The sequence below is a fragment of the Balaenoptera ricei genome, chromosome 13, assembly GCF_028023285.1.
Source record: "Balaenoptera ricei isolate mBalRic1 chromosome 13, mBalRic1.hap2, whole genome shotgun sequence".
NCBI classification, from domain to species: Eukaryota; Metazoa; Chordata; class Mammalia; order Artiodactyla; family Balaenopteridae; genus Balaenoptera; species Balaenoptera ricei.
The window spans coordinates 48,437,625-48,463,835 of NC_082651.1; the positions used below are offsets into that span (position 1 = coordinate 48,437,625).

Genomic DNA, 26,211 nt, shown 5'->3' on the forward strand with positions numbered 1-26,211 from the left:
AAAAACAGGAAGTCTTACATTTCTTCCTCAAAACTGGAATAAATGCATTACATATTATAAATACTCCTATTTAATTGTAAGTTTCTTGAGAACAGTATTCCCTCCAGTGCATAGTAGTTAATTTAAACACAGTAAATACTCAGGAAATATTAGTTCAGTTGATCTGACTATTAATAGTCATTCATAATTATAAGTAAAAAGAGGACCTGTTTGTTCCTTCTTTCCATTCCTTTCCTCTTCCTTCCACTATGTCATCCTAGGCACCTGTGCACAACCTGCCACAGCTACGCCCTTGTACCTAACGAGAATTTCTTTTGCTGTAGTTTTTGCAGAATTTCCAGTCAGAGTCTGAACTAAGTATTAAAAATACTACAGCAGAGAGAGAAAATTATTCTTATATAAGATTAGGGTAAAATATATTTGTGTTATCTGAGCTTCTTTATGTGATGCTCTACCACAAAAATAAAAGTATATGATACATCACAGAATTTTCCCTCAAATGTAAATTTTACAGCTTTTTGTTTTTTATTGGTATGTCATCTATGGCGAACAGTGTGTTCACAACTTTCCTTGACTTAATCTCTCTCTGTCATTTTCAGGGTCAATGAAGACATGAAATTAACTGACTTAGAGCTGGGAAAGCTGGCAAATAATGTCCAGGAGTTATTATATAGTGCCTCAGATATATGCCATGATCGAGCCGTCAAATTTCTCATGTCAAGAGCAAAGGTTAGTTGTTTTGATAAACTTTAGATATTTTATACATAGTAACATTATTTTAAAGATCTGGAATATATCCTCGCTTGTGTCCCTATTCCACATAATGCATATTTTTAACACTTAATAAGGTACTGGTGTGGTCTATTAAGGAGGTGTTGAAATGCAAAATAATCCAAATAAAAGAAATAGAAAAAGTTAAGCATGCTTTTCAAATAAATGATTAAAAGACTTATTTTGAAATATAATACCTTAATAATTAATTTGAAATTAATCTGCTGTTTTTATACATATATATGTGTATACCTAGCCAAACAATTTATTAAGAAAATTAGTTGTACTCCAATAGTATGAAAATTGTATAGTATGACCTGAATTTATTTGAGCTACTGTATTACAAAGGGATCAGAATAAAATTTAGACATCTTCAACTTTTTATGCTTGATTTCTGGGACTAAAGTATTGGGAAATTTCATTTAAAATTGTTTTAAAATAATTTTTAGGAATTAATACAACTATTATAAAAACAATTAATTAATATTAATATTTGTTTAAGTTGGTTTTATAGCTCATCCATATTTGGTGTTAGTACTAACTCTCATGATTTTTGTGTTATCTTTAAAATTTAGGATGGTTTTCTTGAGAAACTAAATTCCACAGAATTCATAACACTTTCCAGATTAATGGAAACGTTCATTTTAGAAACTGAACAGATCTGTGGAAGAAAAAGCATGTCATTACTTGGAGCACTTCAGAGCCAAGCTAATAAATTTGTAAACAGGTTTCATGAAGAGAGAAAAACCAAACTCAGGTATTATTACCATGTCCATTCTGTTCTTCATTTTTTTTCCCTTTTCTTTACAAAACACAATTATATTTAAAAGAGGAAACTTCATTAATTGGCCAGTTAAAACCCCTGACAGATTTTTTTCTTTTTAATTAAAGACAGATTGTGGAATTAAAATCACATTTCTTGGCTTTTGAAAGTGGAGTTAGAATGTTTAGTTCCATTAAAGTACTTACCAGGAAGATCCTAATAGATTGACTTTTCCTTTCCCACTCAAAGTGAAGTTAATTATGTTTTACCACTCTTCCTGACTAGGCTAAGAGACATAAAAAGAGAAATATTTTCTGAAACTATTCATACTGTTTATGAATGATTTCAGTTTATTAAGGTGTTCAGCACTTTTTAAAGTCTTACGTACTAACAACAGGTAATGGCCATGATTATTTAAAAACTCAATACCTTGTATTGCATGGGCTCTACTTGAATTTAACTAAGATATATGTAGTCTTAAATATATAACAAAAGTCTTATGTACTCACCCAGCTCTTCCTTTTCTTTTCACCCAAGGAGATTATTAAAGTTTATCTTCCTTTCTTTTTACTTTTGAATAGCCTCCTCTTAGACAATGAGCGCTGGAAACAAGCTGATGTTCCCGCAGAATTTCAGGATCTTGTTGATTCTATAGCAGATGGAAAGATTGCTTTACCTGAAAAAAAATCAGGGGGTATGTGTACTCTTTCACACACTCTCTTTCAATTTTATATTGTTTGTTCATTTTGTAGGAGTGCTTAATATTTCTTTAATTGATAGTGCCTCTTGGGAAGCTTAGAACTAATACTGCCAGCTTAGTAAGTAGTTGATTGGAAAAGTATGTGGTAATTTATAATAATAATTTCAGATATTTATTGAGTATTAACCATATCCAGACACTGGACCAAGTGCTTTACATGCATTACTCCAGTTTACCCTCACAACAACCTATAATAAAGATACTATTTATACCTTGTTTAATAGTGAGGAGGCATGAGGCTTCCAGGGATTAAGGAATTTGGTACAAATAAAGATCTGGGATTTGAAACCAACTTTATATAATTTCATAGCTATGTTCTTAACCACTGTACCATATTGTTTAGAGACATGTATTCTTTTATTGGACACTAGTATGCTTCTACTATGTGTCAGATGTTGAGACATAGGTAAGAGGTATAATTTTACTTTAAAAGGTCTAAGTCTGATGAAAAATATATTTATTATCAATCACAAGTAATGTAGTAGTGATATGATAGAGAAAACCAAAATATAAAGAACTGTAGAATAAGAAAACTATGAAGGAGACTACAAAGGAAGGGCAGAGAGGTAGGACAATCCAGAAAAACACAGAAGTTACAAAATGAGAGTTTCAAGAAGAAAATTGTCATTTGTATCAAATGTCAATTGGGTTTCTTATGAAAGACATGCAGTGGCTAGAGATATTTTTGTGTATCAGTTAAAGTGGAGTTATCATGTGTTAATAATATAAATTTATGTACAGCTCATCCTGTAATACCAGATTTGAAATTATGAAGTTCTTGAATAATTTTTAAAGTGTTTTTTTTGTTGTTGTTGTTTTTAATAAATTTTTATTTATTTATTTATTTATTTTTGGCTGTGTTGGGTCTTCGTTGCTGAGCACGGGCTTTCTCTAGTTGGGGCGAGCGGGCATTTCTCTTCGTTGCGGTGTGCAGGCATCTCATTGTGGTGGCTTCTCTTGTTGCAGAGCACGGGCTCTAGGCACGCGGGCTTCAGTAGTTGTGGCTCGTGGGCTCTATAGAGCAGGCTCAGTAGCTGTGGCGCACGGGCTTAGTTGCTCCGCGTCATGTGGGATCTTCCTGGACCAGTGCTCCAACCCGTGTCCCCTGCAATGGCAGGTGGATTCTTAACCAATGTACCATCAGGGTAGTCCATATACCCTGCTTCTGTCTTTTGTTTTCCTCTGAGAAAGAAGAAAGGATATGCTATTAGAAATCCATTAACATTTTACTAGTTCATGCAGAGTTAAGGATCCTTGGTTATTATTCATGCACCCATCATCTATTTATTGAGTTACTAGCTACTTAGCTAGGCATTGGGGAGATGAAGTTTAATGGATAGCAGTTAATATTAATTTGGTGCTTACCTGATGCTAGACAGTTTTTTCTAAGCACTTTACATTGTTATCTCATTTACAGATCCATGAGCTAGACAGTGTTAGTATTCCCATTTAACAAATATGGAAACTGAGGCACAAAGAGGTTAAGCAACATGCCTAAGGTTACCTGGCTTGGAAGTGGTACAGCTGGGATCCAACTGCAGGCAGACTGACTTTAGGGCCCTTCCTCTTAACTACTGTGCTAAGCCATTTCTCTGCAGTATTGAGAATTGGTTAAGACACAACCCCTGTCCTCAAAAAACTTAATCTGACATACAGAGTGAATTGTGATTAGAAATTATATCACACTGAATTTCTTTCCTTGAGAGAGATGAGGAAGTAGATATTTAATGTCTTAGAACAAAAGGATTTGAAGCTTAGGGAAGCATGATGACTTACTTGCGCATGGTAATCTGTTTAATTTGGCTGATTCAGGACAGTAATCCAGTCCACTGTTCTTTTCACCTCAGTATGCTGAATTTTGTTTTTTAATGATAAGAAATACCACATGCTGAAAATAAAGTAACTTTTGGATTAAAATCTTGAAAAGTAATACATAATCTCTCCATTGAATTTAGGAATTAAGTTGTACTCTAAGGGTTATAATAAAGAAAAGATAACCAGTTGAAATGCTAGTTCTGCCTTTCCCAACTAATAACATTCTTTTTCCTTTACTTCTTATCGATCATCTGCCATGTGCCAGACCTAGAGGATAGCCAGTTCGTAAGCATTATCTCTTTCAGTAACAACACTGAAAGGTAGATATTGTTGTCCATGTCTAATGGATACAGATACTGAGACTCAAAATAAGTAATTGGCCTAGTCTTGCATCCAGTAATTGGCAGTACTGGAATTCAAATCCAGATTTCTCTGATTCCAAATGCAGTATACTTTATTTACTTTGTGCTGAATTGTTTCCCAAGAAGTAGATTTATTTGCAGAAATGAGATAGTTTCAGGCCCTGAATAGGAACTTTTTCAGTTTTTTCCAGTTTAAATTTTTTATCCAATATTTTGTTTCATCTTATACCCATGTCTCTTTATTCGCTTTACTCTCTAGCTACAGAAGAAAGGAAACCAGCTGAAGTTCTCATTGTCGAGGGACAACAGTATGCTGTTGTTGGGTGAGTGACACGTTTTTCTTCATTAGTTGAATCAAGTATTTAAAACATAGGTCTTTTAGTTACCCCTTGATGTGAATTGGAAATTTTGGATTAACAATTGTAAATCTTACAAAGAATTTTGAAGAAATTTTATGGATTCCTTTTTATTTTTCTATATCTTGTAGTATTCTTTATCCATTAGGACTACACTGGCTTAACAAAAAAAGGGGTTGGTTGATTTTTCTCATGTAACAAGAACCTAGAGGTACATAATCCAAGGGTGCTATAGTGGCTCCATGATGTTATAAGTGTCTCAAGCTCTTTCTGTCTTTTTTTCTTGCAACTTTTTTAGTGTGTAGTATACAGCATAGTAGTTGAAATTGTGAGCTCTGGAGTCAGACTGCTTAGGTTTGAGTCCCAGCAGCTCTGTTACTTTGTGGCCTTGGGCAAGTTACTCTGTACGCCTCAGTTTCCTTATTTATAAAACAAAATGTGGATAATAGTACTATACTTAGAATTATTGTGAAATTAAACAGGTAATTCATGTAAAGAATCTAGTACAGTTCTAGTACCTAACAAGAAGTTGATAGTTGTTGGTAGTTATTTCCATTATCATCATTTGTCATTAGGTCTTTTACCAAAAACAGTATTTCAAATTCAAGTTAACTAAGAAAAATATAAATTCCAGTGTTGTTTGTCTAGTACTATATGCCTTTTATTAAATGGGTAGTTAAGATAATATCTTCACATACTTTAATTTTAATAACACTTCATAGTTTAGATATTTTCATATATATGATCTCATTTGATCTCTACAACCATGTTGAACAATAGACATTTCAGGGATTATTGTTCCCTTTCTACAGTTAAGAGAATTGGAGCTTAGAAGTTTAAGTAGTTAATATAAAATTACCCAAATGGAGCCAGAATTAGAATAAAAATCTAGCTCCCAATATCTACACCAGAATTCTTTTTCACTTTTCTTCTTTGTTTCTTGTCACTAAGTAAGTCTTTTCTGAAACAGCCATCCCTTCCAGGAAGAATGAATGATCCTCTCTGTAACTCTCTGTGCCTCTCTCATGGCACTTTCTGGTTAGTCTCTGAATTCCTCAAAGATGGGGATCATATCTTACCATTTTAATTTTTCTTAGCACCTAATAAGCACTCAAATAGTGTGTATAGAATTTATGCTTTTTCTCAACCTGTATATTATCCAAAACTCTGAAGTGCACCCATTGTAAGCTAAAGCTTCCATTCCTTTCTTCTCTGGAGTTCTTTTCCATTTCTGGTGGGACAGAGCTTTTTTCAACCTCCCTATAATCTTAGTCCTTCAATCTAATCATGATTTCTTTCCTTAATTACCCATTGCAGTTGGCCCTCTATATCCATGGGTTCCACATCCAACCAACCAGGATGCAGAACCCATGGACATAGAGGGAAAACGTTACTACGCCATTTTATATAAAGGACTTGAGCATGCATGGTTTTTGGTATCCACACGATGTCCTGGAACCAATCCCCTGTGGATACCGAGGAAGGACTGTGTCTTGTTACTCTTCCCTTGCTTGATGGAAATGGTCCCCTCTAGCTATCTGGCTTTCTTGCTCTTTAGGCAAAGAGGCTTCTGCCAAAAAACTGAACTCCCTGGCTAAAGGTGGAGTATTATATCTTCAGAGAGAAAATTACAAAAGATAAGCAATGGACTCCTGCCCAGTAAAGCAGATTCTAGGACTATGCATGGAGAGTAATATGTGGTCTGACAATTAAGCTGTTATAAAGGCTAGATACTCTCCTTCTTGAATCACTGCTCTCTTCAGACTTCATAAAACATTAGTTTACATGGATCACTCATTTCTGAGGATCTCATTGAATTTAGATGTGCTGTAATGAATGGCTCTTTCTCCCTTAGTTTCAACCTTATTTAACCTCTCAGTAGTGCCTCTTTTCAGCTTATGACATGTCCTGATAATGAGCTGATAACTTTCTCATCTTTGGAGAAGCTTTTGTGATTTACAAATAAACTTCTTAGAAGATATATTGTTCTTAGAAGCCACAGTTTCTCTTTCATCTCACTAAGAAAATCTAGACTAGGTTCTCTTCATTAATTCAACATTTATGAGGACCTACTACCTAATCAGAAACACTGGTTAAGCTTTTTTCAGTGTTTCTAAATTGGCCAAGGAATGGGATACCTGCCTTATGGAAGAGACTTACCTTAGTGTGAATGTCACACAGAGAGTGATGTGCTCACAACACAAAATTTAAGGAGGTACCCTTTCTCAGTGTCATGCAAGTGATTACCTTGCAATTGCACAACCCTGAAATTGAGTGCCTCCTTAATTTTACACTCTAGGGATTTTCTGTTGCCTTACCCTAGTGCCTACGCCTACTCTGTTGCACTTATAGGTAAAACACATAATTTAACAGTTGCCAAGATCAGTATTGATTTTTATATGCCAAATCAGTTTGATTTTTCTTGTTTTGAGTGTCTACTGGGTCATCTTTCTTTTTTTGTAGAACCGTATTGCTGTTGATAAGAATTATCCTTGAATATTGCCAGTGTGTGGATAATATCCCATCTGTTACTACTGACATGCTCACTCGTCTATCAGATTTATTGAAGGTGTGTATGATTTCACTCCTATGGAAAAAATAGTTGGAAGAGGTAATTCATTAGGGCGTGAGTAATCTTCCAACTCTAAGACATTTCAAGGTTAAGCTATCTTTAAGACATTAATTTTGTGACATTTGATTGTGGTTGAACACAACATGTTATTTGAAGGAGGCCACCTGCTTCCTTCTCACTCCACATTTGGTGATTCCTCATTACACCCATAGAGTTGTTAATGATATCGGAGACAGGAGATGATTTGTTCGTTAGGTGCTGAACATGACTGAGGCCACTTAGGTCAAAAAACCTGGACTGGTTTCAAATGTGCATGGAAGGAATTCACTGAACTTTACAAAATTCATCTCACTAAGGTTAGAGATTTTTCTTAAATCATTATTTCAGAACCATTGATGTAAAATGAAACTGTGGTGATAGTGTTATTCAGCCATTTCATATTAACAGATATTTTAAACTGCTAGCCTAGAGAAAAGGCTTTATTTTTTTCAAATACCTAATCTATCAATTAATTCTGTCCCAAAATTAAGTTGTCATATTTTAGTCCAGAAAGATTTTGTTACCCTTTCAAAAGTAGGACTATCCAATTAGAATGACTGAAACAACTAGTTTTGTGAATGCCAATTAAATATTAATTTCTGAACAACTGATTTTTAGAATTTCTCAACTTTTTCCCTACCAGACTGTAAATATTATCATTTGGGAACACCCCTTGCCTTTGTTTTGTTTTGTTTTGTCATTACATAAACAGATCCTAATTGCTCCTACTAGAAAAACTCATTTGGTCCTTAAATGAGAGGAAAGAGGAATGTATTTTTAGAATTAACACATTGCCAGCATATAAAGAATAGTTTTTAATAAATTGTTGGTTTGTTTTTTTTTCTTCCTTTGTTAGTACTTCAATTCAAGAAGTTGCCAGTTAGTTCTTGGAGCTGGTGCACTGCAAGTTGTTGGACTAAAAACAATAACTACAAAAAATTTGGGTATGGATTTTTGTATTTAATTCACATGCTGAGGCATTACAGTGATGTCACTATACTTATGTTTTATTATACCTGATGTTTTTATGCCTCTAACTAAAGCCTCTAAAAGTAGCAATGTCACTTTCTTATGTATTGCCATAACTGAAAAATAACTTCTGGGGAAATGTTATGAGGAATTTTCACTCCAATAAATATAAGTTACTAGAAAGTTGCACTATTGTAAAAAAAATGTTAAAATGTAATATGTATGAAGTACGTATGTATATATGGGGTGAAAGGTATCTGAATGTCAGAAGAGAATCGGTTGTCCCATTAGCTTCCTCATGCCAGTACTACTCACAACTTGAGTCCATTGGAAAAGCAGCATAATTCATTACATCATTCAGTACCAAATGATTTTCTTAAACAAAAAATATGAAATATGTTGCTTTCTGTTACTGTGTTCTTCATTTATGTAATAAACTGGGGTCTGTATAAAATTAATTGATATTTTTTACATAATTTGATAGGTAATTAAATACCTTAAATACCAGCTAATACCTTTTTTTTTCTCCACGATATGTCTACCTCCCGGATCTTCAGCTCTTTCTTCACGCTGTTTGCAGTTAATCGTGCACTACATTCCTGTGATCAGGGCTCATTTTGAAGCTCGACTGCAGCCTAAGCAGTATAGTATGCTTAGGCATTTTGATCATATCACTAAGGTACCTTTCCATGTATTTTCTACTGGAGTTTCATAAATTTAACTCCTTAATTGTTAAGTATTTTAGATGTGTCCGAGGGACTTTAAAATACAACGTTATTTCTCATTACAGGACTACCATGACCACATAGCTGAAATATCAGCTAAGCTTGTAGCGATAATGGATGGCTTATTTGACAAGCTGTTATCTAAGGTAATAATTTACGGAAATTATTAGGCTTTGTTTGAAAGCGTTGTGACTTTTCACAGTTGTCTAACAAATCAAAATTGTTCCGAGTTTAGGGAAAAACTCAAATGTTCAGATCACCCAAATAGTTGATATTCATTTCCTAAGGGACTTGGGGGTAGGGGTGGGGGAAGATGATTTCAACGATGATAGAAACCCTATGTAGAAGTAATTTTATATTAGCTGCATTGAAAATTATGTATCTTCAAAGCATATTTTAGTCTGAAAGCCTTCCAGAGACAGAATTGAGAAAATAAACATTAAATTATTTGTGGTAAAGTGTGTTATTTTATTTTCCAGGCTAAGAAGGTAGAGCCTGAGGTGCTCTCTTATTTCCGTCATAGATATTCAATTTCAGTACTTGTTTCTTATTTGCTTCCCATTCCACATAAGTCATTAAAAGGAGCACTGTTTTCCAAAAAATTCTTAATTGCACTCGGAGGGTATCTTCAGAAAAATGTCACTTAATCAGCCCTAGTCACTTTTGCCCTATCCCTCACTCTTTCCTTTCCCTCAATTATTCAGTACATGTCTTAGAGAGAAAGCAGAAATCTCATACCTTGAAAGTTTGAAGGTTTATTTAGTTTATACTTTTGCCCCAGAGTATTTTTAGAGTAATCTTATAAAGCAAGACCCTTTGATATGCTTTTCCTTCTACTTGGATCCTTCAGATTCTGAGATGGCAAGAGCAGTAGGCACATAAAAATTATAAAAAGGCAAGATAAAGTGGTGCCCATTCACACCCAAATCTTTGAAGTTGACAGTGAGAAGGAGTGATTGGAAAATAAGATTGCATTTGTTTAATGTTAAGTTCTCAAACATTTTGGTCATAGGACCCTCTTTACATTCTTAAAAATAATTGAGGACCCCAAAGAGATTTTTTTATGCAAATATACTTATCAGTAAGTACCATATTAGAAATTAAAACTAAAAAAAAATTTAAAACACAAGAATACATAAACACACGTTTGATTAGCCTTCAGAATGACATCACAGGTCATCTAAAAATCCCCACCATTCAATCATGAGAGACCGAAAGTGAATAATACTAATCTTAGTATTATTATGAAAATGGTTTTTACCTCACATATTCCCTGAAAGAGCCTCTGACTCCCAGGTGTCCCCAGACCACACTTTGAGAACCTCTGACGTAGTTAGTATATAGTATAGATGTTTTATGCTTCTCTTTTAAGAAGCTTAAGGAATTTATAGTTATGTGCAAACATACCTATGTTATGTTATGCCTTCTAAGTTTCTAGTTTTGTATGGAGAAAAATGATTGGTTAGAAATTCTCTGTTTTCTTCATGGTTGCCAAGTACAAGCTAAATGCAAAAGCAGTTCTATTCCACCAGTTTCCTTTTTGATACATGACATTCTTCTGTGTACCAGAAGTCAATGAATAATGCACTGTGACTACCCTCAAGAAGTTTATCATCTAACAAGGCAGAGGACTTAACACCTAATAATGTGTAGAGTAAGGTAAATGTTAAATAGTGAAGCTAGTAATAAGCTGGGGAATAGAATGAAGCAAAACCAAAAAAGTGCTGGTACTCTTAAAACCTTGACTTTTTTCTATCATGTTGGTCATCCAAAGTCTATGAACAAGAATTGGGACTATGGCTAGACTTTTTCCTGTGACAATTCATTGCATTCTTTTTTCTCTCTTTCTTTCTTTTTGGTAAAGAAAAATAAAGAAAATTATTTAGTGAGCTTCCCATATATTTATCACCTATATTTAACAGTCATTAACATTTTTCTTTTTTTGCTAAAATATTTTGTAGTTAATTTGAGGCACTATAATATTTCATCCCTAAATACTTGGGTATATATTTCTAAAAACTAGGGAGGGATACTTTTTAATATAATCACTACTATATCACACCTAACAAAATTACACATTGCATCTGGTTATTATATCTCTTAACTCTTTTATAAATTTCAAACACCTCCCTCCCCATTTTTTATGTCATTTTTTTAATGTCAAGAGTGTGCCTAGACATTTGCAACTTAGTGTTTTCTCTGCTACCTTCCTCACTGATGACTTCTCCTGTTACCCTGACATGTTACATTTTCCCTGTATTATCAAGTCTCTCTTTACCACTCCCTGCCCTACTTGCTTCCATGGGTTGCCCAGGAGTTTGGCTCACTGATGACTTCTCCTGTTACCCTGACATGTTACATTTTCCCTGTATTATCAAGTCTCTCTTTACCACTCCCTGCCCTACTTGCTTCCATGGGTTGCCCAGGAGTTTGGCCCTGTTTTTAATTCACACTAAAATAGCAGACAGTGTTTGATTTGAGTTAGTCTCTCAATTTTTAGCTTTTCACTTTCTTATCAGGAATTTTAATTTGGGGAAAGGAGAATAACACAGTAATAAAATATAGGCTGATTCTAAGAAGCTAATAAACAAGGGTACCTTTCCTTGGGTAGAATGAAACATTAACATCTAATTGTACTACTGGCTAGACTAATATCCCAGCCACCATTCATTCATTCATTGAGTTAAATCGTGTTAGGTTAACAGTGATACACAAGAGTGAAGAAGGCTTTGATCTTGTCCTCATATAGTAAAATATCTAGTAGGATAATTATATCAATAACTATAACAGGAGGTAGATTAAAGTATCGTAAGTAAGGAATTGATTCAGTGCTATTGGAGCTTTTAATGTTTTGAAAGAGATGGTTGTCAGCTGGGGAGGGAGATCTGGGAAAGCTTTATGGATGAGGCATGCATATAAGTTTTGCTTTTAAAGATAGATACAATTAGAGCAAATGAAGTTGAAGCGAAGAGATACTCTGAGGTAACAGCATGAACAGACATGTTGGTAGGAATCCTAAGAAGGAAGTTTAGTGTTGGGTTTTGGAGTCAGGTAGACCTAAGTTCAAATTCCATGTTTGTCACACATTAGTCACTGAAGAACCTTGGGCAAATTATTAATCTCCTTAAGCCTCAGTTCCTATCTCTAAATGAGGATAATAATAAAGCCTTGTAAACTTGTAGTGAAGATTTATGAGATAATATATGTGGAGCACTTTTCTTTTATCATGTATCTGACTATAGCCAGTTCCAATAAATGTTGACTGCTAATGCTTTTGCTGTTGTTATTAATAATAACAAAGGTAAGTAATTCCATTTAGCTAATGTATTAGGGTGGGTAAACCCAGGAGTGGGAGATATGTTGGAAAGATAGTGGAGAGCTTTGACTACCAATGGAAAGCTAAGCAATTTAAGTCAAGTTTATGGAGGTATAATTTACATTCAGTAAAATTCATCCTTTCTAAGTATATAATATGATGGATTTTAACATGTATATGTAGTAGAACTACCACAATCAAGATATAGAACAATTCTATCACTGTTGGCATTTTTGCAGTTAATCCTTTCCTGACATCCCCAAACCATGACAACCACTGATCTGATTTTCTTCCATATAGTTTTGCCTTTTCCAGAATGTCCTATAAATGGAATTATACAGAATGTAACCTCTTGTCCCAAGTTCCTTTCATTTAGCATAACGCTTTTGAAATTCATGGATGTTATAGCAGGTGTTAATGGCTTGTTCATTTTTATTATAGGGTGATATCGATTGTATGGATGTACTACTATTTGTTTATCCATTCATCAATTGATAGATGTTTGGGTTTTCTCCAGTTTCTGGCTGTTATGAATAATGCCACTATATACATTCAGGGCACATCTTTGTGTGGACATGTGTTTTCATTTCTTTTGTGTAAATACCTTGGAATATATTGATGGTGGCATAGAAATGTAAAACTTTATAAAAAACTGCCGAATTATTTTCCAAAGTGACTATACAATTTTATATTCTACTTGTGATGTACAAGAGTTCTAGGTACTCTTTATCTTCACCAGCACCTTCTATTGTCTCTCTGTTTTTTAATGTTAGTCTTCTAGTAGGTCTGTATTAAGTGATATCTCATTGTGGTTTTAATTTATATAATGACCAATAGGTTGAGTATCTTTTCATGTGTTAGTTTGCCATCCATACTTTTTCTCTGGCAAAATGTTCAAAATTTTTTTGCTCATTTTTAAAAATTGGGTTATCTTCTTATTGAGTTTTAAGAGTTCTTTATATATCCTAGATACAAGTCCTTTATCAAGTAAGTATTTTCTCCCAGTCTATGGCTTACCTTTTCATTTTCTTAAGTGTCTTAAAAAGAGCAGTTTTTAACTTTGGTGAACTCCAGTTTATCAGTTTTTTCTTTTATTATTCATGCTTCTTGTGTCTTATCCCAATAACTTTTTGTCACCCAAGTTACAAAGATAATTTCCAGTGTTTTCTTCTAGAAGCGCTATTGTTTTAGGTTTTATATGTAAGTCCATGATCCATTTTTAGTTGATTTTTTCATATAGTGTGAAGTATGAGTCAATGTTCATTTTTTTGGATAGTTCCAACACCTTTTGTTGAAAAGACTGTCCTTTCTCTATTGATACCTTTGTTGAAAAATCAGTCGACTATTTTTGTGTGGCTCTATTTTTGGACTCTCTATTCTGTTTTATTGATTTATATGTCTGTCTTTACACTAGTAACACACTGTCTTAACTACTGTAGCATTATTATAAGTCTTGAAATTAGGTAATGTGAGTCCTTGGAGGTGGAGCCTTCCTCAGTGTTTTCACTCCTCCTCCAATTGTACCCAGCCTCTGCTTTGATTGGTGTAGGATCCTGGGCTTAAGATGTTTTTCTCCCTTTCCTCAGAACCAGGCATGTTTTGTTTCTACCCCTCACACAGTGGCCTTGGGGACGAAAGAGTCCCTTCTCAGTGACTTAAGGCTTTTGCCCTGTATACAAGGAGGGTTTGGGGGAGTGGGTGGTATTTGTTCCTTTTCCCTGGTGGCAGCCAGTCACCTCCTGCTTGCCTGTGTTACTGAGAGTGACTCTCTATGGTCTCCTGCCCTGACCCCAGTGTTGCTTGTGAGCACCTGCTAGAGACCCATGGAGAGCTTGTGAGTGGAAACTTCCCTTGTAGCTAGGGTTCTCTCTTATTGTGAACATATGCTAGTCTATTTGGCCTTTGGGAAATTATTAAAATGTTAGTTGTTTTCTTATTTGCTTCTAGGGTGGTCACCTCTTCTTCCTATGCTTTGCTGAAAGTGATTCCTGTGTCCCGTCCCTCCTCAGGGGGCCTTGTTACTCTTTGGAATTTGTTCCCTTGGTTCCTGTAACCTCTATTCTCTGATAGGTTCAAGAAATGTTATGGTCTTATAAATTATTCCCATTTTTTTCTTGTGGTTAGGGTAGTAATGACATTCTCTTGCAGCTTTCTAAATTTTAAACAGAAACAGAACCCAAAAGTTTTTAAACTAATGAATCACTTGATTAGAATTGTATTGGGTTGACCAAAAAGTTCATTTGGGTTTTTCCGTAACATCATATGGGAAAACCCGAACGACCTTTTTGGCCAACCCAATACTTTAGAAGGGTTAATCAGATAGTATGTGGAATGGATTTGAGGTGTTGTGGCATGTCCTCTATTTGGAATACTTTCACTTAATTTTTTTCCTTTGAAGCCTCAGCAGCCTGAGTGTGCTCCTAGAAAGCCATCTCTGCTGTCACCTAAATGTTCTTCACCCCTGTTCCTGTAGAATGTAGTGTCCACTTTCTGGAACACCAACGAACTTTTCGACAGCCAGCTCCCCAAAGGGACTATCTCTGTTTCATCTTTGAACACTTCAGCTGACACGTTTGTTCAAGCACGCACATACACTCTTGCACATACACATATGTACATACCTATGTGCATTTACACACACATATGTACATACATACATATACACATCCAGGAAAATATTTATTCAGAGCTTACTATGTGCCAGGAAGTTTTATTAAGTGTTTGTTGAAGTAATATCTGGATTTGTTAAAATGCTGTATTTTTTCAGATGAGAAGTACTGAGGCCTCACCTAGGGTGGGGTTTCTCAACTAAGACAATTTTGTCCCCAGAGGACATTCAGAAATGTTGGGAACATTTTTGGTTGTCACAACTTAGAGTGGGATGATACTGGCAACTAGTGAGTAGAGACCAGGGATGCCGCTGAACATCCTACAATACACAGGACAACCCTCACAGCAAAAAATTATCTAGCCCAAAATGTCAGTAGTATAGAGGTTGAGAAATTCTGACCTAGAGTACTAACTAATGTGTAAAATAATATGAAAGTATATTTGATGGGACTTAGTCACTGATTCAATACAAGGAAACAAGGAAAAGAAGGAATAAAAACTGAGTTGGAGATTTCAGGGCTGTGTGATCAGGAGGATTATAATACCAGTAAAAGTAATTGAAACAGGTAAGAGGAGCAGGTTTGGGAAAGCTCATGGTAAATTCAGTTATGGATTGGAACATGTAACAAATGTGTGACTTAATAAAATGGTTCAGAACTAGAGATATATTAGAAGTTATGAGACTGAACGATGTTGATGAGAGAAAAATGAGGAAGATAAGGGGGTATTAATGTTAAAGTAGCTTTGCACTTAGGAGACAGGAGATAGAAGAAGGGGAAGGTTAGGAGGGGAGGAACCGGGAAAGCATTGTACTGCACCAGGATAGTGTTTCAAGTGTGAAATTCTGTGAAATACTGCAGAGCAGTGAGGAAGGGAAACTAGAAAAGTTACTAAATTTGGAAATTAGGACCTCCTTAGTGATTTTTCCAGAGAGAAGTTTCAGAAGATTGTTAATGGCAGAGGGAAGGTAGTTTGGGTGGTGGCAAGAACAAAACTTTAAGGGTTGAGAATAAAGAAGTACAGTATCAAGTTTAAGTGACTGAAGAAACGTGTGGTGAAGGTCAGATGGAAAGGATAGTATCTTGAGGGAAAGCAATGATGAAGGAAGGTTTTGGGGGTATGCTAGTTTCATGGGGCTGCCATAACAGATTCCCACAGACTGAGTGGCTTATAACACAAACATTTATTCTCTTGTAGTTCTGGAGGATAGAAGTGTCCCTAGACCATGCTCCCTCTGAAGGCTCTAATAAAGAATCCTTCCCTGCCTCTTTCTAGCTTCAGGTGCTTGCTATCAGTTGTTGGCATTCCTTGGCTTGTAGATGCATCACTTCAATCTCTGCCTCTGTCTTCACGTGGTCATCTTCCCTCTGTGTTTCTCTGTGTCTAAATTTCCCTCTTCTTTCTTTTATAAAAACACCAGTCAGTGGATTTAGGACCCACTCTAATCCACTATGACCTTATGAGGCTCTAAGTGAACATGAATTTGGGGAAGCAATTATTCAACCCAGGACAGGGGGATAGTTAAGATAAGGCGATATTACCACAGTGAGATATTACTTCATACCCACTAGGATGCTAAAATAAAAAAGACAATAACAAGTGTTGGTGAGGATATGGAGAAATTGGAACCCTTATATGCTGCTGGGTGGGATTGTAAAGTGGTACAGCCACTGTGGAAAACATTTTGGCATTTCCTCAAAAGGTTGAACATGGAGTTACCATATGATCCAGTAATTCCACTTCTGGGTATATACCCAAGAGAATTGATAACATTTGTCTACACAGAAATCTGTACATGAATGTTCATGGCATTATTATTCATAATAGCCCAAAAGTAGAAATAACCCAAATGTCCATTAATTGCTGATTGGATAAACTATGGTATATTCATGCAATGGAATATCATGCAGCCATAAAAAAGATGAGGTACTGATACATGCTGCAACATGGATGAACCTTGAAAGCATGCTAAGTGAAAGAAGCCAGTCACAAAAAGCCACAGATTGTATGATTCCATTTCTAGAGATTAGTAGTTGCCAGGTGCTGAGGGGAGGGGGGAACGGGGCATGCCTGCTAATGGGTATGGGGTTTCTTCTTGGGGTGATGAAAATGTTTGGAAATTAGTGGTGATGGTTGTATAACTAAGAGTTTACTAAAAAAAAGTTAATTGTACACTTTAAAGGGGTGAATTTTATGGTATGTGAATTATATCTTAAAACTTATTAATAAAAAAGATAAGGGGATGTTTGATATATCTCTAGGCTGAAGAGAGACAAACCCTTGAGTGGTCATGACTTTGCTTGGTCCAGTCACACGGTGACTTCCACATCGTTCTGCTGCAGCAGTATATTGGAACTCATCATTTTAATAAACTATATAAGATTAGTGCATCTAAAATATAATTATTTAGCCCAAATTTGTCTTATAAATGAAAATGATATATAATTTAAGCTGTGAATTCTAAAATGTGGGCCAAAAGATGATTATCTAAATCATATCAGTATACTGTTCCAGATGTAAGAATAGTAAGTGAATTTACCTAATTTTAAATTTTCAGTACAGATCATTGAAAAAGTCTTCTCTTTTTTATTATTATTATTTTAAATTTATTTTATTTATTATTTTTGGCTGCATTGGGTCTTCATTGCTACGCTCAGGCTTTCTCTAGTTGTGGCGAGCAGGGGCTACTCTTTGTTGCGGTGCACGGGCTTCTCATTGTGGTGGCTCCTCTTGTTGTGGAGCATGGGCTCTAGGCGTGCGGGCTTCAGTAGTTATGGTGCGGGCTTCAGTAGTTGTGGCTTGTGGGCTCTAGAGTGCAGGCTCAGTAGTTGTGGCGCACAGGCTTAGTTGCTCCACGGCATGTGGGATCTTCCTGGACCAGGGCTTGAACCTGTGTCCCCTGCATTGGCAGGCGGATTCTTAACCACTGTGCCACCAGGGAAGCCTGAAAAAGTCTTCTCTTAACCTTAGGGTAAATATGATTACTATATTGGCCCACCTGCAAAGAAAAAGAACATTTTAATTCTACCAGTTATATTGATTTCAGATATGATCATGTTGAACGCATTCTTAAAATCATGTTTAAAAAATAATCTGTTAATTTGGAGGGCCTACTTTAATGATTCATTATCGTATTTTGAGCCAGAATAGTAGCTAACATTTTTTGAGTATTTACTTGGTATCAAGCACTAGTTTGAGTTCTTATGAGCCATCTTTTAAAATCCTCACAGCACGCCCTTTGAGATATAGAGAAATATCTCACCCAATATAGAGAAGTAACTCACCCCATCTCACATAGCTAAGAATTTTAAGAGTTGGGATTTGAACCCAAGCAGTCCATCTTAAGAAGGGAAGCCGCCTATGTTCTTAGCCACTAAATTATGCTGGCTCTCTCAAAATAGATTAGGATTTTTAATGAAAAGTTTTTGAGATTTGCATGAGTAGCACAGATCACAGTTGAAGAGTTAGATGTATAGGGGTAGAAAATACATGTTTTAGGGAACAGTGGGGACAATATGCAATCCAGAGGACATGAATATAATTCTCATTATTTTTCCCTGCCAGTATGAAGTGAAAGCTCCCGTTCCTTCTGCCTGTTTCAGGAATATTTGTAAGCAAATGGCAAAAATGCATGAAGCTATATTTGATCTCCTTCCAGAAGAACAAACACAAGTGAGTAGTAATTCCTAAAACTATTATATATAACATAAAATGCATGCAGAATTGGAGTGTTTTTATTATGTACTTTTGGCACAGTTAAGCTTAGTTCGTATTCCAGTATGATTATTATTATTTTTTCCAGTTGTTATATTGACTTGATTTCAGAGTGCTCCTTGCCCTGACAGGCCAGAGCAATAGTAGCTTTGCTAGTGTAGTGTAGTCAGCCATTCTAAAAAGCAGATTTTCATTTGTCCATTGGGTCATCAGAGGTCCCAGATTCTACTGGCATCATTTATTACATTATTAGTTTGAAAATCAGGATTAGCATTTATCAATGAATAGTAGAATATGTTACTCACTGTGATTATAATCCAAATTGGATAGGGGAGGAATTAGTGATAGACTTAATAATGAGATGACATATAAAGTAACTCAATCAGTATGCCTTAACATTAATATTTGTTAGATCAGCATAAATGATGTGTAGTAGGCACAGATCAGGAAAAATAGCAAAATGGGTAGTCTTTGGCACCTCTTACTTTTGAAGTATCCACCCTCTGTCTCTACTGTCTTCCCTACACTATTATCAGAGTTCTCTTCACTTTTCGGTGACATTCCTACCCGTGACTTCCCTCAATTCCCTCGCCTAGTACTTTAAATGTTCCAGTACTTCTTTTTTTCCAGTCTTCTTTACCCACCTTAGTTTGTTCCCTTTATACCAGGTGATCTCATTCAAGTCTAATTGTAGAATGATATAATGTTCTAATTAGTGCAAGCCTAGTTGTTACATGACTAATGATCTTAGCTTTCACTGGGATTTCTGCTATTTAGACAAGTTTCTTATCAATATTTCAGTTTGTCCCTAATTGGTTGAGTGCTTGGAAATGGTATTTGGGAGCAGAGAGTAGCTTTTTCAGTGTCTCTTCCCTGCTCTTGCACCTGCTGGTCTCCTTTCCCATGCCACCTCAGACTTCCATCCTATAATAGCTATTACCATTTTTTCATGCTTCCCTAGGTTTTCATTAATCATACCATCTTTATGATTAAATATCATCCAGCGCCTTTGGGGCTGTCTGAGGACTGAGGAGGAGCCTTGAGATATGGAGCACCCACTAGGGTCTCTTCTTCCTTTCTCGGTCTTCCTAGCCAAGCCATCCTTTTCATTCCACATGTAAGATCCCCCACCTCTGACATTCTGACCTTCTGGACTTGCCATTTGAGTTCTAATTCTAGAACAAGGCTTAGGCAGGTCCAGAAGCTGGGTATGTAGGTATTTCATGTATTTTTATCTGCATCATCATTTAAAGGGAACTCTTGTCAAGCTGGGCACAAATTACAGATTTTATGTCATTATTGTCACTTGAGTACCAGTAATTCCATAAAACTTTTCCATAGATGACTTTATATATTTTTTCCCATGGGAAATATATTTCACAAAATTGTTTCCATAGATTAATTGTATATAATTTCAGGTCAGGCATTTTCCAAAGAAGTATTGCATTAAAAATCTGCATATGAAGCAATAAAATACTTCCAAGTAATTGGGAAGGATAACGGTAGCCTTGCCTTTACCATTGTGACTTTTTTCTCTATCAAGTTCCTAGTTAATATTGATACATTGCAGAATTCTCCATCTCTTTTTATTCTTTTTACCTGTATGGTTGATCCCATTTACACATGCCAGAGGATTTCTACTAAGGGGCAAAAGGCAGTGATAAGCCATATCACTAAAAGAAGTACTACTGAAAAGAGCAAAAAGAGCTTTTATCCAACTAAGGAGAAAAACTATACTGAAATAGCAATTAAATACTTTCAGAGGAGCATTTTAAAAGTATATGCCAAAGCAAAAGGTTTTTTAAGTTTTTCTGCAAATAATAGTGATTACTTACTTACGTCTTCTATGTCAATAGAGCTTTAAGAAACTGAGTTTTATTTCTTTTCCAGATGTTATTTTTAAGAATTAATGCAAGTTACAAACTCCACTTGAAAAAGCAATTATCTCACTTAAATGTGATAAATGATGGAGGACCTCAAAATGGGTATGTTTTCAACATGTTTTTACCCCATACTCCCATATTGAACTGTTTGATTGGTTTTTATTCATTATGCTGTCCTTTTCCACTATAATCTTGCCAGGGCCCCAGACTGTAAAATCAGCAAACTTTTGCCTTTTTTTCCCTCTGTGGAGGTGATGTATATCTATATCTATCTGTGATAAAGTGTTTTATAGATGGTGAATTAGCTAACTAACCTTATATGTCCATTTTGAGGCAGTGTACATTAGTAGCACCTCCTTAAGTCACCCAGTAGTCTTCACCTATCCAGACAGAACTCAAAGTCCTACTTTGTATGACCGTGAGAAAGTCACTTAACTTCTGTGCCTTATTTATAAAATGAGAACCATAAAATCTGCCTTAATTCCTTCACAGGTTTACAAAAAATAAGTGTATACATATTTTATTGTAAGCCATTGAACAAATTGTATGTATTATTGGCGAAATAGATTTAGAATCAGAAAACTTGGGTTAAGTTCTGCCACTTACTAGCTCTATAACTGGGCCAATCACTTACCCTGCGTCTTAATATTTTTAGATTTAAAAATAGGGATGATAAAAAGTTCTGTCACAGAATTTTTGTTAAGAGCAATGTAGATAAAGATATGGGTTTAAAGATTATACAAAGTGCAAAGCACTGACCATGTAGGTACACCTTTATATGGTTTCTGTAGTGTGTTACCTGTTCCATGGATTAAGAATAGAATATTTTGTTCCCTTTTAAAGGAGTTTCAGGCTTAAGTTTCAAACTTATAGGAACAAATGTAAAAAACATCTTTTGGAGTCAGAAGTTGGCCCTACCCTTAAAAAGAAAAGAAGTACAGCTGACCCTTGAGCAAGAGGGGGATGGGGTGGGGGTTGGAGGTGCCGACCCTCCAGCAGTTGACAATCTGAGTATAACTTAGGGAGCTGGCCCTCCATATACAGGGCTCCTCTGTATCAACAATTCCACATCCACAGATTCAACCAGCTGCAGATCATGTAATGCTCTAGTATTTACTGTTTTAAAAAATCTGCGTATAAGTGGACCCACGCAGTTCAAACCTGTGTTGTTGGAGAGTACAATGAATTGATTTTGCACAAAACTATTTGGAAGCTTCAAACTGCTGAATTTGTCAGCCAGGCTGAATTTAAGAGTTTTATGCAAAAATCTGATTCTCTCTTTTGATTATTACCTGGTTCTTCTTTTTTTTTAAAAAGAATTATTTATTTTCAAAAATTTCAAAGCCACAGAAAAGTTCAAAGACAGTATAGCAAATATCAAATATCTCTCAGAAACTATTCATACAAAGCTAATTAAAGGCCCATTCCACTCACACTTTTCTACTTTTATTCACATAACCAAATCTCGCCGGTTGGTTTTTCTCAGACCAGTAGTTCTGAAGCATCCAAGTTAATTCAGCACCTATTATTTTCTTTGTTAATAAAGCTATTTGGGGGTTGGTACCACCTTAGAGATCTTCGTTGCCACATACTTTTAAAGACACTAATACTGGGTAAGTCAAACTATGTCTTTGAGTGATCACTTGAAAGATATTTTCCCTGAAAATTTATAGAGTCTAGCCAAAGACATAATAAACTACCTGCTTAAAAGGAATTTTTGTTCCTGAAATGGCTCTAAAGTTTTACCTTTTTTTTTCGAGGTGAAATTCACATAACATAAAATTAACCATTTTATAGTTAACCATTCAGTGGTCCTTAGTGCCTTCGCAGCTGCCACCTGGGTGCAACTGCCAGCTCTGTCTAGTTCCAAACATTTTACTACCCAAGAGGAAATCCCAGACCCATTAAGCAGTTGCTCCCTATTCCTTCTTCTCCCCAGTCCTGCACTTTTTCTTTTTAATGTGATTTTCTTTTTTCTCTATTTTAAGACATTTTAAAAATACAGAGACATATGGAGAATAATATTTGTATTCCTGTTACTTAGAATTGATCATTTTTAACATGTGTCATTTTCACTTGAAAAAAAAATGTTCATCATTTTTTTAAAAAATGGCATTCCAAATGGAGCTTAAGTACCCCTTGACCCCATCTCCAGTCCTTTTCTCTTTCCCCCAACCCTTAGGCAATGTTTCTAGTAAATCTGGTCTATATCCTTTAAGTCCTTCTCATTTATTGTCTCTTTATCTAAAAAAAAAGATGTGGAGCTGTTTTATGAATTTACTTTACTTACATGGTATATTGTACATATGCTGCTTGCTTTTTTCTACTCGACATTGTTTATGTTGATATATATAAATTGTCCATTTTTGATTGCTTTATTGTATTCTCCCACATGAATCAACCATATTTAATGTTTCCATTTCACCTGGTGATCGATTTTAGGTCATTACAATCATGCCACAGTGAAGATCTTTCCTTATGCATGTGTAATGGTGTGATCATTTCTTTAGGGTATGTACATAGAAGTAGATCACATGTACATTTTCACTCTACTAGGTTTTGCCAGAATGTTCTCCAAAGTGGCTATACCAAGTTTATATTCCCACCTTTATTCCACATCTTGCCAACATTTGCTGTTAGATTTTTTTTAATTGTTGCCAGTCTAATGGGATACAGTGGTATTTTGTTTTGATTTGCATTTCCTAATGTTTGTCATCTTTTCACCTATTTGTCATTCAGGTGTTCTCATCTGTGACTTTTCCTCTTCATATTCTTCACCCATTTTTTATCTTGGGTATTATCTTTTTCTTGCTGATTTTAGATTTTTGCATATGCCCTCAAACTGATCCTTCATTGGTTATATATATTGCAAATATCTGCTTTTCTTTTACGTTCTTTTATCAAACAAATATTTTCAACTTTGATGTGAAACATATATTTTCTAGGTACTATCTTGTATAGACTGTAAATAGTTGTTTATTAAACATAACTTGATATTTTAAAATAGAGATTTCTGTTAATTTCATTTAATTTTTCATGTGGGAACCTTGCCTTAAGACTTTGTTCTTTTTTGAGCCATTGCTGTCAGTTTCAGTGTACTAACTTAGACTCTTTTTATGGATTTTAAAGCACCTTGACCCAGATGAGTTTCAAACAAAAATATGGTCCTTACTGAATTCTGCCATGTGACAAAAGTGAAACATTAAGTACATAAGTACGAGTGTATTTATAAATTAGACTCATACATATATTAAGGGTGCTTAAAATACCTTTGCCCCCTCGTAGTCCAGCAATCCAGAACTTACATGCTCTTTAAAGTATCAAAGCTGCATTTCCTCTTCTTTTACAAACTGCTAAATCAAGATCTCCTATTTGTTTCTCCATGGGCCACATCTGTCAACGTACACGTCTAATCAGACCAGTCCCTATTTTTTCTGTGTGGAGCTTTGATACTTGTTTATCTGAGCATTCTTTCCAGGAGTGTTTTTTCAAGGATAGGCATTAATGTGACAGCTAAATACTTAAAAGTATAATTCTTACTTTTTGTCAAGTATTGTTACATTGATTGTCAATAGCAAGTTTTGTATCCAGTAGTACTTAACACATGAGTCCCAGCCTCAGCCTTCATTTAACTTCTTAGGATGGCATTCAGGAAACTTTCTTTTCCTTGAGTTCACTAGTCATATACATGTATACTCTATTCTAGTGACAACTGATCAAAAAAAAAAAGTTTAACTTGTTATTTTTCTCTATTTCATACTGTTTTAAGATAAATTTATTTTATTGGGCAGAATTAATTATGAAACTGAGTCCAACCTGCATTGGTTTATTCCTTTCCAAAACACTGTTGAGAGAGAGAACATTAAATGATCTAACTATATGATAGTAGGAATCATGCTCAGAGAAATACATTGACATTTGGTCCAAATTTTAAATCATAGTCTAGCAGCTAGGATAGGACTCAGATTACTCTGTGAGCATTGCTACTTTATTATTTGAAAACATGAGATTAAAAATAATTTTCTTTCCAATGTTTAGGTTGGTCACAGCAGATGTAGCTTTTTACACTGGAAATCTTCAAGCCTTAAAAGGCCTTAAAGATTTGGACCTAAATATGGCCGAGATCTGGGAACAGAAAAGGTGATGACATACTGGAAAACTGGGTAGTTCATCTTACCATGGGATGTGTATGTTTGTGACGAAAATATGGATGCCTGTGATTCAAGAACTGAACCTGGAACCCAAAGTGAACTGGGGTTGGGGAAGGGGAAAAGGAAAGTATCAGTGTTGGGAAACTGGGATTCAGTGGGATCTACAAGGAATGCCATTTGTGTGCTTCCTTCGGTGAGGAGTAACTGATCAGGTGTCTATAATATTTTTCATTCTCTCTGGAAACAGACTCAGGTTTCTTTGGACCAAATCCAAAAGAACACATAGCTGTAACACAGCTGTAGTTGACTAGAATGCTCTGTATACTTTATATTAAAAAATGCTTTGCATTTCTTCCAGTGCAATGAAATTCATATGGTGTCCCACCTTATTTAATGATGGTACAATTTAAAATATTAAAATCTTACTCAACCTCTGTAGAAAGTTTTCTCTATGAAAGTAAAGCTGTTTGAAAAATTATTTTTTTACAGATCTTTCTATAAAAATAAACATCTTTTGATTGCTTGGATTTAGGAATTCAGTTTTTGTTTCAGTGACCAATGTCAAGTTTCAGGCTTTGTGTGTCACATATTTAATCTGTCATCACCACTGTATGTCAACTGCGTAAAGCCTTCCAGAATAGTCTAAATACTTGAAAGACTGATCGTAAGTAATAATTAAAGAGTAAGATTTTGGTGTTCATTTATGCAACTACTAATTTAAATACTTTTCAGATGTGGTGTATGAAAGCCTGCAGTTTAACAGCTGTATTTTTATAAAAGTATCTATGAAGGGTTGGGGTGGTTTTTTTTCCTTTTTATTTCTAGCAGAGGTAAGAATACATTTTCATATATTCTGCCTACTTATCTAAATGTTAAAGTGAGAACTCCTCATAACATTGAAGTATGTCCCCTGCCTTGGGTTCTTATTTGTAAGTAACTTTCAATGTATATATGAACAAAGACCAGGGAGAAATAGAACTGTTAAAATACAGGCTGCTGTGTTGGGGCCAGAAATATAAGGTGATGAGTAAGTTATTTAAAGACTTTTATAACACCTACTTTCAAAATTAGAATCAGCAGCACTCTATAAATGAAAGTGCCTGTGCCTCACTTCACACCAGGACTCTTGCCTAACCCTGTCAGAGTGCCTAACCTTGTGGTGATTATGTACAATGAAATAGTCTTATTTTGTGCTCTTCGGTTTCCTAAGAGGAATTCTTTCCTTTATCGTTATTACAGAGGTATGTCATTGGTTCTTAAACTGTCTGTCTAAAATAAAGCTGTAAAGAATTACCAGACTTTAAAAGACAACTTTTTTTTTTTTTTATAGTATACAGTAAACTTATTAAACAGGCAGCTTACTCAAAAACAAGTACGGAAGAATTGGAAAATGATTCTTAGAGAA

General features: G+C 35.2%; 1 protein-coding gene across 3 annotated transcripts in view; it reads left to right on the forward strand.

Moving 5' to 3' along the window:
* VPS54 (VPS54 subunit of GARP complex) overlaps window positions 1–26,104 on the forward strand; it is a 94,618-nt gene extending 68,514 nt beyond the window's left edge. For 2 of the 3 annotated variants that reach the window (XM_059943224.1, XM_059943225.1), the window contains exons 13-23: window positions 600–729; window positions 1,347–1,528; window positions 2,116–2,228; window positions 4,731–4,794; window positions 7,291–7,396; window positions 8,295–8,382; window positions 8,965–9,086; window positions 9,198–9,278; window positions 18,623–18,730; window positions 20,663–20,757; window positions 24,694–26,104. In XM_059943224.1, coding sequence (XP_059799207.1) covers window positions 600–729; window positions 1,347–1,528; window positions 2,116–2,228; window positions 4,731–4,794; window positions 7,291–7,396; window positions 8,295–8,382; window positions 8,965–9,086; window positions 9,198–9,278; window positions 18,623–18,730; window positions 20,663–20,757; window positions 24,694–24,799 — 1,195 coding nt within the window. In that variant the 3' untranslated portion in view covers window positions 24,800–26,104. Of the gene's footprint in view, window positions 1–599; window positions 730–1,346; window positions 1,529–2,115; window positions 2,229–4,730; window positions 4,795–7,290; window positions 7,397–7,654; window positions 7,756–8,294; window positions 8,383–8,964; window positions 9,087–9,197; window positions 9,279–18,622; window positions 18,731–20,662; window positions 20,758–24,693 lie in introns of those variants that run through there. The other variant, XR_009506544.1, reaches the window with a different exon arrangement.
* Window positions 26,105–26,211: the final 107 nt, after the last annotated feature.